The sequence below is a fragment of the Condylura cristata genome, unplaced genomic scaffold, assembly GCF_000260355.1.
Source record: "Condylura cristata isolate star-nosed mole 26May11 unplaced genomic scaffold, ConCri1.0 scaffold00002, whole genome shotgun sequence".
NCBI lineage: Eukaryota > Metazoa > Chordata > Mammalia > Eulipotyphla > Talpidae > Condylura > Condylura cristata.
The window spans coordinates 6124457-6142813 of NW_004567103.1; the positions used below are offsets into that span (position 1 = coordinate 6124457).

The window sequence follows — 18357 nt, forward strand, 5'->3', positions numbered from 1 at the left end:
AAACTTTTGGGCTTTCCGCACCCTGAGTTATAGACAGCTGCTGGTCTGCTGTGTGCAGATACGGCTCAGCGAGGCACCCCTTAAGGGAATATCTTTGGCTTATAGGAAACACAGTCGCAATTTATTTCATGGCAACAACATTACATATTAAGCCTCTTTTACATTTTCATAAGTCCCCCTGGATATTTTAGAAAATACGTTTTTATCAGGAGGCTGTCTTACTGTGAATTCTACACTTGTCTATTTACGATTTAAAACTTGTTTCTGTGGTTGATAGGTCTTGGTGGTGAACCAGGAGACCCAGGTCCTAAAGGTGAAATGGGGACCTCACTTATGGGGCCCCCAGGCCTGCCCGGTTCACCTGGAGTACCTGGTCAGAAAGGAATCCCCGGAGACCCAGCTTATGGCCCCCCAGGCCCCCCAGGGGACAACGGAAGCCCAGGAGCACCCGGTTCACAGGGACCGAGAGGGGCCCCAGGCTTCCCTGGGGCAGCAGGTAGGAGGAGTGGACCGACCTTCTGGCTCTGTAGAAGGCTCAGACAGTCTGGCCCCAGAAGCCCTGCCTACAGATTTCCTCCAAGCCTCTTTCCTCCTCTGTGGACCCCAGTTACATTTCCAACAACCTGCATCCCAGCGATGCCTCAGCTTCTTACTGGCTGCCAGGAATCAGAAGCAGCGCACTGGGACTCAGACAACTCATTTGGTTCAGCAGCTGCTGGATCTCTGCTAGGTGCTGGTGGACCAGAACAGGGCCTGTTTGCTGCTCCCGGCCACTGCCAGGCTGTGGGAGACCAAGAAAGAGCAAGGAGGAGCCATGTGGCTGGAGTCTGGTAGCTCTGTGGGGTAGCTGGGTCTGGCCAGGCGGGCGGTGCTATTCAGACAGAGTGGTTTATCATGGCCCAGCGGTCAGCCGGGTCTCCGGCCCCGTGGGTGGTGGGACCGAGAGAGCAGCCCGGACTTTCAAAAGCACTGCCTGCTTTTCTTCTCTGCCAGAGAAGAGCCAGTATTTATTCGATGCCCAGATTAGCTGTCTGGGCTGTCCAGGCTGTCCAGGCAAGCAGAGGCAGGAGAGCAGACACATGCTTGATCATCAGGAGGCTTCGCTTACCAGTCAGACAGTCCCATGTGAAACCCCAATTGATTGGAACGTGGCAAAATCATACATTACGAAGTCAATTGAAATAGGTTTTGAGCCGGTAATTCCACTCTCTCGCCTGTGAAAATGTATTGAAAAGAAATGTTCAGTAGAAGGTGAAGGATGTAAATAAGAAAATATTCCTGCAGTGTGGTCCCCAGTGGGGGGAGAATCAGAAAACATCAAGAAAATGAAGTCAATCCCTGCACCCAGGATCACTTTCACTGCTTAGCAATTAAAATGGTGTTTGTGGAGATGACAACAAAATGGGAAAGATTTGCAGGTTAATATATATAGTGTGAAATAATTCAACAATTGAACGTGCACTGAGATGAACAAATTCCAAAATACAAACCACCGAACCAAAAGAAAACAAGGACATGTGAACATAAAGTGGAATTTTAGGTTCAGGTGTGGCATGTTAGGAATTTACTTTTTTTTCTGAACATTGTGGCACAACCTTTCCAATAAAAATTTGAGAGTTTGAGCCATGAAATATTTTACAAAATGCAAATGCATACATTTCCAACAGGGGGTTGGGAGTAGTAGTGTAGAGATTTGCTGTAAAGCCAGTTGCAAAGTTAGAGGTTAATGAAAAGTTAGAATGGCATGGTCTTTCAATTTGCATAAACAGCTTCTTTGTTGTCTACATAACTTTATCAAATAAGTCCGGGCAGGCATGGGTTTCCAATTCTTTTGGCTTTTACTACTTATTATGATAAGGAAATTCATTCAGACTTAAGCTCATCCAGGGCTGAGCCAGGATCAAACATCCACTCTGGAATGGATATGCCCAGCGGGTCGGTGGCCCGCTACGGTCTCCATAGTTCCATGCTGCGAATGTCATGGGTGTATTGTCTTATTACAGGACCACCTGGCATGCCTGGGTCCCCAGGTCTCAAAGGTCTTAAAGGCAGAGAAGGGATGACTGGGTCTCCAGGTTTGCCAGGAACCCCTGGCCATTCCTGTGCCGAAGGCGCTCCAGGGAGACGAGGGCCGCCGGGGATGCCTGGCGCTCCAGGGAGTCCAGGTGAGTGTCAGCAGATGTCAAGAACAGGGAAGGGTGTTCCTGTGTTCACCACACAGGAATATGCTCATGTCTTGCTCTGTTAGGGATGCCAGCCAAGCACAAAGGCCTTTATTATTCATGGCTTAGCGAGTAATGCAAGCTTCATGTTTGTTATCATTTCTCTGAGTCACCCAGGTTTTATGGGGGTGACATCAAGGGGCTATGGATACCATTGTGCATGTACAGTGGGTGCAGTACCTGAGAAGAGCACTGAGCCAGGAAACCCCTGATTTATAACCTGCAAGGCAGATTTCCTTCCTGGGGGAGGCACTGTATCATCGCTAAAGGCTGCTCACTGCAAGCACAGCTTGAAACCCAGGTCAGAAGGGTTGAGGACCTTCAGCTTTTGGCATGCTCAGCTAGACATCATAGGAACTCAGAGACGCAGGATGAGTGTTTCTTAACACATGATGCTAGGGGCTATTTCCAACAAGAGTTTCACTTTGCTATGTGGATTGTTCCCTGTTGAGTCCACCCTACTGACTTTATCCCAATGAAAGAATGCACTGCCTGGTCCTCCTGGTGTCCTAGGGGTTAAATCTCAGCACTATCACCTCTAGGGCCTGAGTATCCCTGGCCAGAGAGCTGACCCACATGGCACAGTCAACCTCTCCTGCCTCCCCTCTGTCCGCTCAGCAGTGGATTGCAGACAATCTGCCTGTTCTGCTCCCCACTCTGTCTCTGGTGAACACTTTCATCCCCCCACTCCCCACACAACACACTTCTGGCTTACACTCAGGTCTTCTACCAAAAAAAAAAATCCACTGCCTTGCAAGATCAAAATGAGATTGAGGCAGACTGCCACCATAGCTTCATTTCTAGCACAGTAGTTCTGGATGATGTTGCTCTACTTCTCTAATTCTTTCATCATCATGAACAGACTGGCCAAATTCCACTTGCCTGCAGCTTCAGGAAGCACCTGGAAAGTTTTCTTCTATTAGTTTTATTCTCCTTGATCGCCATCCCCGATCTACTTCCCATATAAAAACATCATACTATTCACGCATCCTATCTACCCTTCTTTTTAATAGAAAAATATAACCTCAGACCGGTGGGGACTGCTACTGCTATTGTATTACTCTTACTGCTATTACCAGATTGATAAGCTTCATTTTGCTTTGACTTAATCCCCACCAAGACTCCACTTGAGCTACCTTGAGGGTGGCAGAGGCGTTTTCCTTCCTCATACACCGCTGTGCTGTGGTTTGTCCAGGTGCCCCAGGTTGGAAAGGAGAACGAGGAGATGAGGGGTCCCCTGGAGCATTTGGAAGGAGGGGCCTCCGTGGGGTCCCCGGACTTCCAGGGAAAGATGGGCCTCAAGGACCGCCAGGCTTCCCCGGTCCCCCTGGGGACGACGGACTTCCGGGTCCTCCAGGCCCCAAGGGTAAGTTGAGCCTTTCCATTATTTGCCCTATTATAAACTTGAGCTCTACTGCCAGCTAGGCCCACTGTCGAGCGTCCCCATAGTGTAGCCTGACTTTGCCCGGCCTTAGGGACATTGTCTTCTTGGGGCCCTGGGTTGGATCATTTCCAGCAGCAGGGCGTTTGGTAGATGGGAAGGGGTGGCCGGCAGGTCTGGAGAACCTACAAACCTGTGCTCAAAGGACTGGGCCATCTCAGTAAAGTTGGGACTCCAGGGCTTCCACCATGGACGGGCCCTCCCGCCCCAGCCCTGTCCCACAAGCTTTGGAAACATGAGGGTCTACACTTCAGGCGCGTGGGGTGGGAACGGACCAGGCAGGAGGACCCCACTACACTGGGGTAGGTCTCCCCCTTTACAAGCTGCACAGGTGGGCTGTGCCTCTCACCTGGACCGTGAGGAGCACAGAGCGAGCCCCACATCGAGGACATTTTCTCTTTCCACAGGGCCCCAGGGACTGCCTGGCTTCCCAGGCTTTCCAGGAGAGAGAGGGAAGCCTGGTGCTGACGGGCACCCTGGCAGGAAAGGAGAACCTGGAGAGAACGGGTGGCCTGGCCCCCAGGGAGACAAGGGATGGAAAGGGGTCAAAGGTGAGCGTGTGCGCAGCGTGGGTGCGACCTGAGTGGTGTTCAGTGTCTGAGCAGAACCTGTGAATATGGTCTCCGGGAAACGGGGCGGTTCTCATTTTTGTGGTGCTTGCATCTGAATTTTAAACAAAATACATTTCTCATGCCTCTCAGTCTTATTAATAGATTAATGTGATTTTATGTCATCCTATATATTTTAGCATTTGCCCTAATACAACATTCTATTATCTCTACATTTATATATTAGATCCTATAATTACATGTTTTACACAGAATTGTCTGCTTTTGGTGTAGGTAAATGGGAAAGGGGTGGGGCATATTTATATTACATCAGGTTACAATTATAGCCTTCTTATATATTGTTACAGGCGCATGATGTATAACATCATTATGTCATCATGATGTATATACATATATATCATGGTAGGGATATGATGATGCTATAATTATACATAATATTATATAGCATATTATTTGATCTATTATATATTTTCCAATTTATGGCATCATTTTCTAATTTTTTTTCTTTTTACTGAGGTGAGAGTGGTTGACAACACCAGGTAGGTTCAGGTGCCTAGTCTCACCTGGCACATCACTCCCCCCATGTAGATATCTAGTCACAGAAACAGTTCACAAGTGCTTTGATTTGTTACTGTTGGGTTTCAGAAAACCTTTTCAATGTAGGGTACAGGATGCTGGCAAGGGGCAAGGATCCTGGTCATCAAATATATATATATGTTGCAGGGACTCTGGCCCTGACTCGGGCTGAGGAGCTGAGGGCCCCAAAGCCGCCAGACACAGCCCTGTCCCATACAACGTGATGGGGGCACTGAAACCTCAGCTTCACTGAACTTGAACATCTTAACAGTCTTGTTCTTGCTGAGTCCAAATCACTGCAGACCTGCAGTGACCTGCAGAGCCAGAGGGGGCGCTGGTTTGCCGGGCCCTGAACCAGATGGCACCCACTGTCATTGGAGAGTTTTCATTATTATGAAAAATAAAACATTCCAGGCGACAGGTTTAAATATTCTCGCCCATTCCAGTAAATGTTCGTTTTTACCTCCTAGCCTGAAGTGGCCGTTAAGTGGAGGTTGAGAGTGGATACTTGACAATCTCCAGAAACAAGGTTTTCGTCCTTAAAGTGCTTTGGGCAAATAGTCTTCTATTTAATTCAATTACTTTTGATTCTTAGTTGATTGATTCTGCTATTACTTTTTGTTTTACTCATCTGCAAATTATTTATATAGAATCAAGGAAGCAGAGTCACTGCTTGGTTTGTGCAGTGTTTGCTGTGCTATTGTGCTATTATAGGATTATCCCCACAATATATTTTTTTTATTACAAAAGTTTATTTTTACATCATTTTGCACATTTTTTTTTTCCATCTCTATTGTAATCCCCGCGGGTTTCCCATCACCAAATCACCCGTGTGCCATCACCATAATCCCGTGCATTTCTCTCCCCCTCCCCCCCCCCATTTTTGATCCTATTCCCCACTCCACCCCCACAAAATGTCTCTGGTATATGGTTGTTCATTATTTTTGTTATTTTCTCGCCTGGTCCATTATACTCCTGCTATGAGTGAAACCATCCAGTATTTTTCTTTCTCTTTCTGGCTTATCTCACTAAGCATGATCTTCTCCAGCTCCATCCAAGTTGCTGCAAAAGACATGTGTTTCTCTTTTTTTGGTTGCTGAGTAATATTCCATTCCCACAATATTTCTTTTAATTGGGTTAATTTAAATGCCAGCCAAGGATGTTCTGGTACATGGGCTTTTCTAAATAAAAGTTTTTTAATGTTCTGAGTAGTACTTGCTGATGGCAAGTACCCACCGTGGCTGATTTTGACCTGCCATTGGTATAAAACTATCTTAGAAAGTTCTTGAATTGTGAGTAATTGGCTCTCACCAAGCCAATAGGCATCACACCAGCACACTCCAAAAGCTGCACCGTTTTTATGAAAATCAGGCAAAAAATATCAAATACCCATCTTATTTGTAGAATTCTCTATTTTGGAAAATTGAGTGGAGGAAAGTGTCAGTTCTTTTAACATCAGGAAAATAGTAGAAAATGACTCAGAATGGAAGATACGAAACTTGAAAAACGTTAGATGAACAATTCAAATTTTACAAGGTCGAGAGACATGTTTTCAAACAGAGCTCTTCCAAACCTGGGATTTTTCACTGAAGACTGAGATTGGTTGAATTAAGCAAACATTCTCTGTCTGCCCAACCTAACTACTGGGCAAGTTGGGAGAGAAGCGTAACAGGGAATCAGTCACCAGTGTGGATGCTGTGTGATCCGTGTCGTGTCCATAGATCACATGTCGAGCAGATCACATGAGATTTGCTAATCAAACGTGCAGTGTCATACAGAAGGTTCTCTGTGTGGTGTTCTGTGTTTTGCTCTTGCATAATTAACACCTGAAGGAGACAGAGGACCCCCAGGAGATAAAGGCGAAATGGTGATAATTTCCCCAAAGGGGGAAACTGGGGATCCTGGACCTCTTGGGGATGCTGGAATTCCAGGAGAAGAAGGTAAGTATTTGTTTGTTTGTTTTTTCACCATATCAACTAAGTTGACTTCTTTCCAGGGTTTTTAAAGAAACGGGTACTAGTTCACTTCCCCAACAACACTGCACTGTGATTAGGGGAGCTGAGTTTTAAATATACACTTACGGAAATATACACTGAATAGTGATGTATAATACCAGGTATAAAGGTATAATTAACCTCAGCACCCTTTAAAAACATTTTTTATTGCTTTCATATCCTCGAACTTAACTGAGCTTCATCTGTGTTTTAGAATTCCATATCCCCAACTGGGGTCAGTGACATGTGATATTGGTTCTAGGATTAAAGTGTCCCAGTCTGGGGAGGTAGGTACTAGAATAAATAGTGCACCAATGTCCCAGTCATTCCCACCAGTGCTTCTCTAACATCAATGTGCAGATGAATCCCCTGGGGCTGGTTAAATTGCAAACTCTGGACCAGCAGAGTCTGGTCTGCCTGTGCCTATCCTGCTCATCTGTAAATGAACATAAATACAGGCAAATGGTGCTACCTGGTTCCCCACTCCTGCCCCCCAAACAACCCCAAGCCTGTTCCTGGGCCCCTTCCTTCCGGAGCCATCTCTGAAGGTAGAAACTGGCTTGACGCATTTTAGGACAGGAATTAGGATTCCTACACCTTTGCTTTCATCTCCTAACAAAAGTAAGATCAAGACACTCAGACTAACTACTACTGAGGTCAAGATTTTCGCAAAGAACGCTGTAATCTCCTCATCCCACTCCAGGTGATAAAGGCATTCCCGGGATGCAGGGGAGACAAGGAGAGCCAGGGAGAGATGGACCCCCTGGATTCCAGAGAGGACAACCTGGTAGAGATGGGCATCCGGGGACTCCTGGGCCACCAGGACCTCCAGGATCACCTGGGCCGAGAGGGATCGTAGGTTTCCCAGGATTACCAGGGGACCAGGTAAGTGACTGTTCTCTGGGTCAGGGCAAATATAAATCCTTTCTTCTTTCAGTGTGTACATAAGGAATCCCTATATGCAGGGCTGCCTTTTCACTGGCTGTTGGAACGTAAGGGGTCTGCCAAAGGAAGAATGGAAACTTCTGGAAGGCATGATGTAACTGTTATTTCTGAGCAGTGCTCATGCTCAGTTGCCTTGACATAGATGACCAAGTCACCCCAGATACTATCCCCCAATTTCAAGAACTCCATGGAGGTGTGCCTTGGGACTGCTGGTCTACCAGAATAGAGTCACCTGAGAAATTACCCTAGTTCTGGCTTCTAAACCTTCCTCTCTGATTATAGATTTTGCTGTAAATATATTTAGCCTTTCCGATCATGGGTACAACACCTTTTAAGAAGACAAAAAGTACAATGAATGCAGTAGTAGCCTACGTCAGAGCTCCTAGAAAATGTATAATATAATTTGTTCCTCTGGAATAAAGTGGATATTTTAAAAATATTTTGGTATGAAATGACATCTAATAATATTTCATTTAGTATCATCTTGTCCATTTAAAACTTGAATTTCAAGTTATTTGAGCTACTGGCTTTGTGACCAAGTGTACTTGATACTCAGCTGGCCTGAGTATCTCTCCTTTTGGAGGGGTTTTAGCAAATTTGTTTTTAAAAACTGGGCATATGTAGTAGTTTCTTGCATTGCATTTCCAATTTTCTTTATGTTTATAAATGATGAAAACCAAGTTGGATGGGAAGATATAGCTGGATCATATAGGCATGTGTCCCTTGTATCTGAAAGCTAATGAAGCTCTTGCTTGTGTTTCACTGAACTATCAGGGTATGCCGGGCTTTCCAGGGCTCCCTGGCCTTTCAGGAGTCGATGGAGCAAAAGGACCTAAAGGTATGGTGTAGAAATACAACAACCCTCCTTGAAGCTCATAATCCCTGCACTTGTGATACTGTGAGCTTTTGCATGGAAAGTGAAGCAGAGCAAACAAACAGCAACACCAAGCCCACAGGCGACACATATGAGGACCCAGCACATATCAGCAGGCACTGACCTCCTTGGCTAAGGAGCCCCCCCACTCCACAGTGATCCAGGACAAGCCAGCCCGTCGCCTGTCCTCCTCAGTCCTTGTCTTGATTGTGGAAAGATGCCATGACGAGACTGAGAGGTTAGGGACAGACAGTTTTATGCACAAAGTGGTAAGCATGACTGCTCTCAGTAGGAGACCCAGATGGGTTGCCTCTCTATAACTAAGTGGAAGCCTTCCAGGGCTGAGCACTCTGCATTGTTTGGACAGTATCACCTGGGATGGTTTTGTTAGGTTCCTTGGACCACCTTGTCCTGTTCCTGGAGTTTGCTACTAATCGGAGAGCCCACCTAGCACAATATGCTAGTGGAGCCTCCCCAACTGTCTGCCTGTTCAGTGACTCACCTCCTCCTTTAACAGAAGCAAGCACCCCCCTACCGATGCCATTGGTGCTGATTGTAGGGTCCCAGTTACGAGGCTCAGGGCCACAGAGACTGAAACCACCACTTCCCACCAGTGCTGAGAATTCATGCCGGAATCCCTGGGCCATGTGTGATTTGCAATTGTAATTTTACAGTGACAATTTACTTCTTTACCATAAGCCAAATATCAGAAGATAGGTTTCTCCCCTCCCCCTCAAAGGGCTAGATCATAAATATTTTCCACTCTGTGGTATCTGTGGACACTATGGGCTGTCCATGCATGAGCAAGTGGTGTGAAAATAAAGCAGAAGGCAGTACTCAAAGGGCATTGCTGTGCCAATAAAACTTTATTGACAGAGCAGGCTACAGGCCTCAGTTTATCCTGTGCCAAAATAATGTTGTCTTATAACAGGACTAACATTACCCCTTTGTCAGGTTCCCAGGAAATAGGATACTAACCCAAGGCTCTGTGGGAATTCTTGCCCACAATGCCTTTGGGTGTACTACCCCTGGGCCATCATCGGTCTTGCTGATATTTTATTTTGGAAGGACACAAAGTCGGTCTTGTGTCCTTCTTGCAGGCCTTGACACAGGATTGCAGCAGCTGAACCAATGATAACTTTGCTTTCTAAAACACAGTAGAGACCAACGTCACTCACTGCCAAGTCATTTCTTTGATACTTAAATTTGAAAATATTTAGGTACATTAGAAATTCAAGCATTAAGATTTATGGTTTCTTAGAATTCTTATGAACTATAAAATTGGATGTTTTGATCACATCTTGCATCTTTGTTTCCATTTGTGCTCAAGTAGGAAAAAATGATTTTTTTCTCCCAAAAATCATTGCCTGGAATTTTGAAGACAGGCTGTAAAGATAAATATCATGACAGCTACTAAGTCACTTATATGGAGTGAAAATTCAATCCCATAATTTGTGTGTGTGTTTCATCACTTACAGGAACCCAAGGTGACCCGGCCAGTCATCTTGGACCACCAGGTCCAAAGGGTGAGCCAGGTAGCCCTGGAAATCCAGGTATAGCTACATGTTTTTCTTATGAAAAAAAAAAAATAATAAGATTTGTTTGAAACTAGAACATTTCCTATTTATAACTGCATATATATTTGTCTTTCTAGAAATGGTGGAATTATAAATGAGTTCTCCCTTCCATCTGGCACTATGGAAACTTGTATCAGTATTTAAAAGACACAAACTCTTTAAGGGACTGACCATAGCATGGACAGAATAAATGTCCATTTATAACCTGTTAACTAAGTCATGTCCAGCATCATTTTAGCTGATAACGGACAAGTTAGAAAACAGGCTTGTATTTCAAATGGCTTCTTTTCGAATAATTTTGTGTATTCACTTAAAATTTGCTTTGGCGGTAAATACATATAACAGAATATCTGAGCAAAACTGTTATGGGAAATTTTATTTCTTGTGAATTACTTTCCCAGATGAAAGTGGAAAAGGAAGTTTTTGCCATTGTGGTGGTTTCTTTGGCTGGGAGACCTCCCTCCTAGCGGTCATCTGACTTGGTAAAATAGATTTAGATATCATACTTTAAGTGAATTGTATAGCTGAAACATATATTTGGAGGAAAAATAGCTATGAGGTCAGCACTGGGGGGCATTCATATTATCGCAGCAGAGTGGGGAGATTTGCCATTGGCCATTGTCACCCCATGTGTTCTTGAGAACGTCACCTCTGAGCTCGGTTTCCTCGCCTGCAGATGGTCCCTTCGTCTATCCCGAGGTCGACCTGCGAACCCAATGATTCCTTGAAAGCAAGTTGAACACTGAAAATTGCTATGCAAATATGAAGTATAATGATTGCCAATATCATCACCCTCAGCAGTCAGCCAACACTAAAAGAGTTTTCTACACTTAACAGTATTTTCTTGTAAACCCTGAAGATAGTAAGATTTTAGAAGACAAAGGAAGTCCAAAATGGAAGCCTTTGAAACTACTTGATATTTTCTGTTCAAAATCAGAAGTCTGAGTTATTTTACACTAACTCTTCCAGGACATTTACCTTGCCCTAATTTCCTGGCCTCCTGTGGTCATTACCATTTAAGTCAGTCCCTTTCCCTGATGCTATGGCATCCACTTAAAATTTTGAAATGACCTCCTGCGTATTTCACCAGCACAGTTGACTTAAATGTGCAATTTCCATTGACTGGACGCAGCTGCACTGAATTTGAATGAGCCTAAGAAGAAAGCTTAGATCTGCAACCATCACAGGTGATTCTGTGGTTGCGTGGGGTTCAATTCTACCTCTCTCCACACATTCAACTCAAAGAGAGGGTACAGAACAGACGAAAGCAGAAATTCTGCTCTTAAGACAAGCACGGTCAGGAATGCTTGAATTTTTCCATTTGGTGAAGAGGCTGAGGCTGCCTGACCTTTCCTGTGGCAGTTTCCAGGGTCAATAAAAGAATGCAGAGACAGGAGCATTGATGTTTCATTCAACCAGGGAATAGACTAACATCTGTGTTATATAAATAGTGATGATACCACTCTCCCTTCAGACTGGTGATTACAGAGCCATGTATTTTGTTTATAGATTCAAAGGGTCACTTTTAGTGCTGATTCTTGATTTAGTCTATAAAATGTGAATTGTATTAGAGTCATCCACTATAAATAAACACACAGAGAAATGATCTTCTCTAGGAATCAAAGAAATGAAATTTAAATTCAAACAGAAATATCATTTTAGTCTTACTAAATTAGCAAGAAAACAAGCCAACTGGTTAGCACGTCCTCCGAACAGGCTTCTGGAGCAGTGACCCATGTAGCTGAAATGGGGTCCACATGGTGGTGCGAGCTGATGGTGCACTAATCCAAGCCACGTAGAATGATTTGTTTTAGAAGGCTCAAGCTCTACTGAACGCAATTCTCGCAAGAAGAAGGGGACCATGAGGAGTGAATGTTTTAGAGTTCTTTTTTTAACGTTAGGGCTATGTCCACCAGAGGCCGTGCATAATTTGGAATGGAATACAGGTGGATAAACCAGCTGTGATTGATGCTGGAATGAGTGTTAGAATATTAAGAATGGCTATTCATTTTCTTGGCTGTGATAATGATTTTTCCACGTAGGAAAATGTTACTTTTCAGACATATCTCCTCAATTATTTAGGGATGAAATTCCATGTCTGTGACTTACTTTTAATAGTTCAGCATCTTAAAATGTTGAAAAAGGGACCCAGATATTACCTAGGAATTTTTCCTACATATTTACCTAGGAATTGTTCCTAAGGAGAACAAAAAATGGTTAAAGATAGAGAGGTCAGTATGTATAATGGTGATGAGTTAGAAGTAATTTGAATGGTCAATAATAGAGGGATATTAGGTGAATTAAATTCGTTAAGATTAATTCAATAAGCTGTGAGCCATCATTTAAAAATGCTCAATAAACTACAAGTTGTCATTTAAAATTAGGCAAATTATGACAAACTTGAAAAATTACTCATGATACAATGCTAACTTGAAAAACTAGAATATAAAATCATGGGTATTATTTGCATAGCCTATGAATATGAAAATTCTGTTCAGGATGTAGGATTGTAGGTACTTGATTTCCCCCATTTTTTCTTTAGCCAATAAAATCATAAATATTAAAAAAGTAAGTAAGTTTTTCTTTAACCAATACAATCATATTTAAAAGGTTGGGGCTTGTAGAATCTCTGCTTAAAGAGCAATCTGCAGCTACTCAGAAGTTTGATTCACTCTCTTTAGGACACGTTGGAGACCCCGGAGAACAAGGTTTGCGTGGTGTTCCAGGACTCATAGGACCACCTGGAAACCCAGGACTGCCGGGCTTCAATGGGCTGCCCGGGCTTCCAGGTACTGTGAACGGAGTCTGGAACCTTCCCAGACATTCGTGTACCTCCTGGTGTGTTGGAAAGAACCATCCTTTAAGACTTGGGTTCGACTCTAGCTTTGCCATTTCCTATATCCGTGATGACGTTGGACAAGTCATTTACACTTACCTGTTCCTCATCTGTTATTTGGAGCCAGTCCTATCTCATGGGTTGGTCTGGGGTAAACTAAGACAAGAACTGTGAAGTGTGAAGTAGGTGCCAGGCAGAATCAGATGGTCCTGCACACTCAGAGGCTTTCTCGAGGTCTCCCTAATACACCTTTGGGGGTTTCCTTTTCTCCCTAGACGTAAGGCAAATATCACACACAGCACAGCCTTTGAAGGGCTCCTATCCCTGCCAATTCAGAATAAACTGAGTTTTTTAAGTGGAAATTAGCAACCTCAGCCATTTAGACTTGTATTTTTCTCCCTTTGAGGTTAAGTCCAACTTTTTCCCCTGAAGTTAGGAGGTCCAGAAAGAAAAAGTAATAAAACAATGTTCCTGGGAGTCATCAGTTAGGTGCATAGATGACCTTCCCCACTGATGTGACTCGTGGGCATCTGGGTGTCAGTGGAACTCCCCTGTTCTCCTCAGGTCATGAAGGAATGCCTGGGCTGAAGGGAGAGCAAGGAGACATCGGGTATCCTGGGCCAAGAGGTCCCATGGGGGATTCGGGGCCAGCAGGTTCCCCAGGAGTGAAAGGTAAGTCAAAGGGAGCACACAGCCAGGTCCCAGCCCTGGGGGTAAGTTCACGGTGTCCATAGCAGATGTCCTTGGGGCCCGTGTTTGGGTCAAGGCTCTTTCCCATGATGCCGCAGCTCCTTCTAGTCTTTCTTATTCAGAGCTTCGGGCAGATCCCACCTAGCCCTGCCGGCCGTCTCCCAAGGTCGATGGCACTGCGAAATCATGTTTGTGCCCCAGCTCCACAGTGTCCCAACCCCCTGAAGGGTTGTCTCCCCAGTCAGTTGGGCTCCTGTCACGTGCTAGCCACTATGTTAGACAGGACACACACCATTTTGAAAAAACTAAAAACGGTTGCTACCTTCATGGAGCTCACAGTTTGGCAGGAAAGACAGACACTAAATATATGTGCATAAATGAATAGATATGTCTAATTGTGATAAGTAGATGAGACAAGGATAAGATGCTATGGAGAAAGAATAATTAGCATTCATTACCTTTGTTAGAGTATTTTTTTTTTCTTACTTGAAGTTTTTAGCTTTTTAAAAAATAATATAATAGTTTATTTTTACATCATTTTGTGCCTGTTTCCATCTCAGTTGTAATCCCCGTGGGCTTCCCATCACCAAATCACCCGTGTGCCATCACCATAGTCCAGTGCATTTCCCTCCCCACACTGTTTTTGATCCCATTCCCCACTCCACCCCCATAAATTGTCTCTGGTATATAACTGTTCATTATTATTATTATTTTCTCTCCTGTTCCTTTATACTCCTGCTATACGTGAAACCATCTGGTACTTTTCCTTTTCTTTCTGGCTTATTGAAGTTTTTAGCTTTTTAAAGATCATAGTAGACAGGTTAAAAAATAGGTCTGAATATCATATCATATAAATAATAATAATATGTAGCATAACAACATCATGCAGTCTAATGAAATATAATTTATTATTTACAAATCTCATCTCCCACCGTTCATCAGTAGTGGGACTTATTTTCCTTTAAACCATTTCTTCCATTTCAGAAAAAATACTTTTCCATGGGTACTTTGGGGGACCGTGACATAAGTTATGTTATTATACTTCCGTGTTTAGAGGTCTTTCTCATCCAATAGAATGACATTTTAAAAAATGAGGACCATTTCTACATATTTACACCCAGTCAGTCCCCAGGGAGTCTGGAGGGTGGTTTCTGTATCATGATTTTATGAATGGACTAATAAATGAATAAACAAGCAGACAAAGGAGACCCGAGTCAGTTGCTATGGAGTCGAGGGCGTCCCCCCATGACCACGCCCCTCTAGTTCGTCTTTCCTCCTTCTCCTCCCACTTAGCTTGAGTTTTTTGACTCCTACAAGTATACATCTTGGTAAAATAAAAAATACCACCTCGCAGGAGAGTTGGGAACCTTTTTGGACAATTGATATTTTTGTTCTGAACAATTGATATTTTTGTTCTGAAAAGCCAAATGATATCATTCGACTCTCTCAACTTTCCACTCACCAGCTGGCTGTCAAATCCAGCTTTCCAGTGAGTAACACTGCACATACTACTGGGGTCATCTTGTGGAGGAATCGTCACTTATTTGGAAGAGTTGGAACTTTTATATATTTCTACATGCCCACATAACCTCCCGGGGGAAGTCCCCACCCAACACACGCTATCTTTGTGCTATTCTTCTCCCTCTTCATTGGCATTTTCGGAAAAGTCAAGTCCTGAGACATGCCACAATGACCATTATAAATGATAATTTTATTATTTGAGGAGTTTTTCTAGTTCTTCTACCCATTTCCAAGAGATCCCTGAAGACAAGGATAAGATACTATGGAGAAAGAATAATTAGCTTTGTTAGAGTATTCCTTTGTTAGAGTATTCCTTGGCACTTTTCTTGACAGTATTCCTTGGCACTTTTCTTGAGAGTCTACAAAATCAACTTGTTAAAGAGCTAAAGTGGGAGAAGAAATCATTCCCATTACTGACCACATCTGTGGTGTTCCCACTCTTCCCAGCCGCCCCCTCCAGTTTAGCAGAACAACTGGGTCCCCTGGTGTCTTGACCTGAGCATCCAGCTTTACACTAGCAGAGCTCATGTGTCTATTGATTCTTCCTTCCCTGGAAGTAGTTGGCATATACCCAGTAACTTCAGCGTGATCCGTTATTAGAAGACTGACTTTAATGAATTTGGTGGAGAAACAAATTTACCCGAAAAGCAATCTCCCGTTGCATCTTAATTCTCTGCTAGGAACTAGCGAGTTTGTTCACGAGAGACAGAAACAGAGAAAGCAAAGCTCAGCCCAAGGCCTGGCCGGTGTGTGGCACCATGCAGTCCTGTCTCGTGGCCATGCAGTGACACTGTTCCCCCGCAAATCCTGCAGAGCAGTGGCCTTAAAACAAAAGGGTGGAATTCATTCCCAAATTTAAAACAGCTACAATATAAACTCATTGTTGTCATTTACCATGCTGCTATAAAAATGATCCACACTGGAGCAGAAACACTTTGAACTGAGAAACTAAATATTTGAAGTCTGTTCTAAATAAGTCAAAGGGACTGATTATCCTGTTTGAACAAACCAGCTGCTGAACTCCAAGTTGTTTGCGCTGCTACAACAAGCCATATGGATTCTGCATCCTGCTTGTGTTCAATCAGATTTAAACTTTAACTTAAACATATGCTCCAAATGGCTCGATTCCTAGATTGAAATTCTCAAGTGCATGTATGTTGTAACAGGAAGACACTCAACCCCTAATTGGGCAAATTCATATAAGGTTGGAGTCCTGGAAACCCGGTCTCAACTCTCGGCAGCACGACATGTGTGAAGACTTTGGGTTGGGTTATTTGGATTGGCAGCAAGTAAAAGGTTCCCTAAGCCAAAACGCGCCTTGAAAATGTCTTCTGTGAGAAAAGAAATGCCTTGCAGCTCAGAGCTGAGAAATCACAGAGGCACCCCCCTTCCCGCTAGGGGGTTTCCGAAACCCTCCCGCCCCGCCCCTACAGCACTTACACCCTGGATACAATTGTCCATTTCTTCTGTCAGGTCAGGGTTGTGTCTCTTAGGCTCCATCATCTCGTCACTCCTGTCACAAGGTGCCTGTGGGATCTGAAGCTCCCCGGGTTAGGAGACCGTGGCTTATACTTGGTGTTCCCTTAGGAGGTACTCAGAAATGAAAGAATTAAATCTTATTTTCGCATCTGGTTTGATAAGTTTTCAGCTTTGTTCCCTCGCCCCCTGCACCTGCAGTCACGTGTGTTTCTCTTTCTCAGTCGGCTATGGTGTTAGGTGACCGCTAGCTCTGTTAGCTCAGGACTGAAGGGATGTCTCAGGACCTAGAACGTTTTTTTTTTTTTTTAAAGATTTATTTATTTATTTGTACAGAACTGGGTTACAGGCCAGAGATGCGGAGGGTGAGAGAATTCACGAGAATTCACCAGAGACAGAGCGGGGGGCAGAACAGGCAGATCGATGAAGTCCACTGCTGAGGGGAGCAGCGGGCGGGTCAGGAGAGGTCTGCCGCGCCATGTGGTCACCTCCGGGACAGGCGGGAATCAAACTCATGCTGAAGTGGCTTTAGCTTCTTTGTGCTGTGCTTTAACCCGCTGCGCCACCAGGGAGGGCCAGGACCTAGAACTTTTAGTTTCAGAATTGGGACAGTCCCTAGCAGACAGGGATGAGGTGGCCGCCCTATTAAAAATGGAACCTGTCTAAAGGTCTCTAGGGTTAGAGAAATATGTTCAGGCTTTACAACAAAAGGAGAACTCAGAGTGGGGGCCCAGTCACCTCCAAGTTCACTGATTACACAGATGGTGGCTCCAATTGTGACTGGAGTGGCGATGATTCTGGTGGGGGCGGTGGGGGGAGTCTGCCCGCCGTGAGACATGGTCTAAAATGATGGCGGTGACGCAGGAGGATGGACCAGGGAGGTGAATGAAACTTCCTCATTACCAAGGAATGTGCTTTGTTAGCCTAATTGCCTCTCATCTGCACTGTATATATTTTATGCATGAACAACTTCCCGATGTAGAGATGGGATTGATAAAAAGCCTCAGTAAAAAGGAAAAATTGCCCTTAAAACCCTACCCAGATGTAGCTGCATTCAATTGAGCAAGATAACACTGGGTCAGATAAGGGTCGGCCAGTCCCACAATGGTGAGGGGCTGGGACGTGACAACCGGATCTGGATGTGTTGCTGGGACAATAGGGACCCGGCAGAAGCTGACACATCCCGCCCCCAGTGCCACATTCTCCAAGCCATCAATCATGGTGGCTTAAGCTGAAGATCAAAACACATTGAAATAGCAAAGTGATTTCAAAGACTTTATTATTTTTTTCAGATAGATTGCAATAAATATCCAGATTTGGCAGATAAAGATCTCTGTGCTCTTTTGGTGCAAACTTGAAAGGCTGGCTCGTAAGTAGGGAAGAGGATTGGAAAATAAATGAAGCCAGAATTGTTAAAAGTGGTGAGGAAAGAAAAAGCTTTAGGGAAAAGAAGAGGATCATCCTTTTTTTTTTTTTTTTTTTTTTTTTTTTGTGCGAGAGAATATGTGTCTCATTTGCAGGAATCTCAAGTTTAGATTTTCAAAATAGAATAACCATCCACTTCAAGAACGATAATAAATAGAATGGAGCCAAACAACTGTTCCTTGTCTATTAAGAAGTCCACAGAGGACTTCTT

General features: G+C 44.1%; 1 protein-coding gene across 1 annotated transcript in view; it reads left to right on the forward strand.

Moving 5' to 3' along the window:
- Window positions 1-18357, forward strand: part of COL4A4 (collagen, type IV, alpha 4) — a 103490-nt gene that overhangs the window by 63363 nt on the left and 21770 nt on the right. The window contains exons 28-37 of the mRNA XM_012728371.1: window positions 278-496; window positions 2004-2165; window positions 3418-3588; window positions 4071-4214; window positions 6641-6748; window positions 7506-7687; window positions 8522-8585; window positions 10100-10174; window positions 12880-12987; window positions 13599-13706. Coding sequence (XP_012583825.1) covers window positions 278-496; window positions 2004-2165; window positions 3418-3588; window positions 4071-4214; window positions 6641-6748; window positions 7506-7687; window positions 8522-8585; window positions 10100-10174; window positions 12880-12987; window positions 13599-13706 — 1341 coding nt within the window. The remainder of the gene's footprint in view (window positions 1-277; window positions 497-2003; window positions 2166-3417; window positions 3589-4070; window positions 4215-6640; window positions 6749-7505; window positions 7688-8521; window positions 8586-10099; window positions 10175-12879; window positions 12988-13598; window positions 13707-18357) is intronic.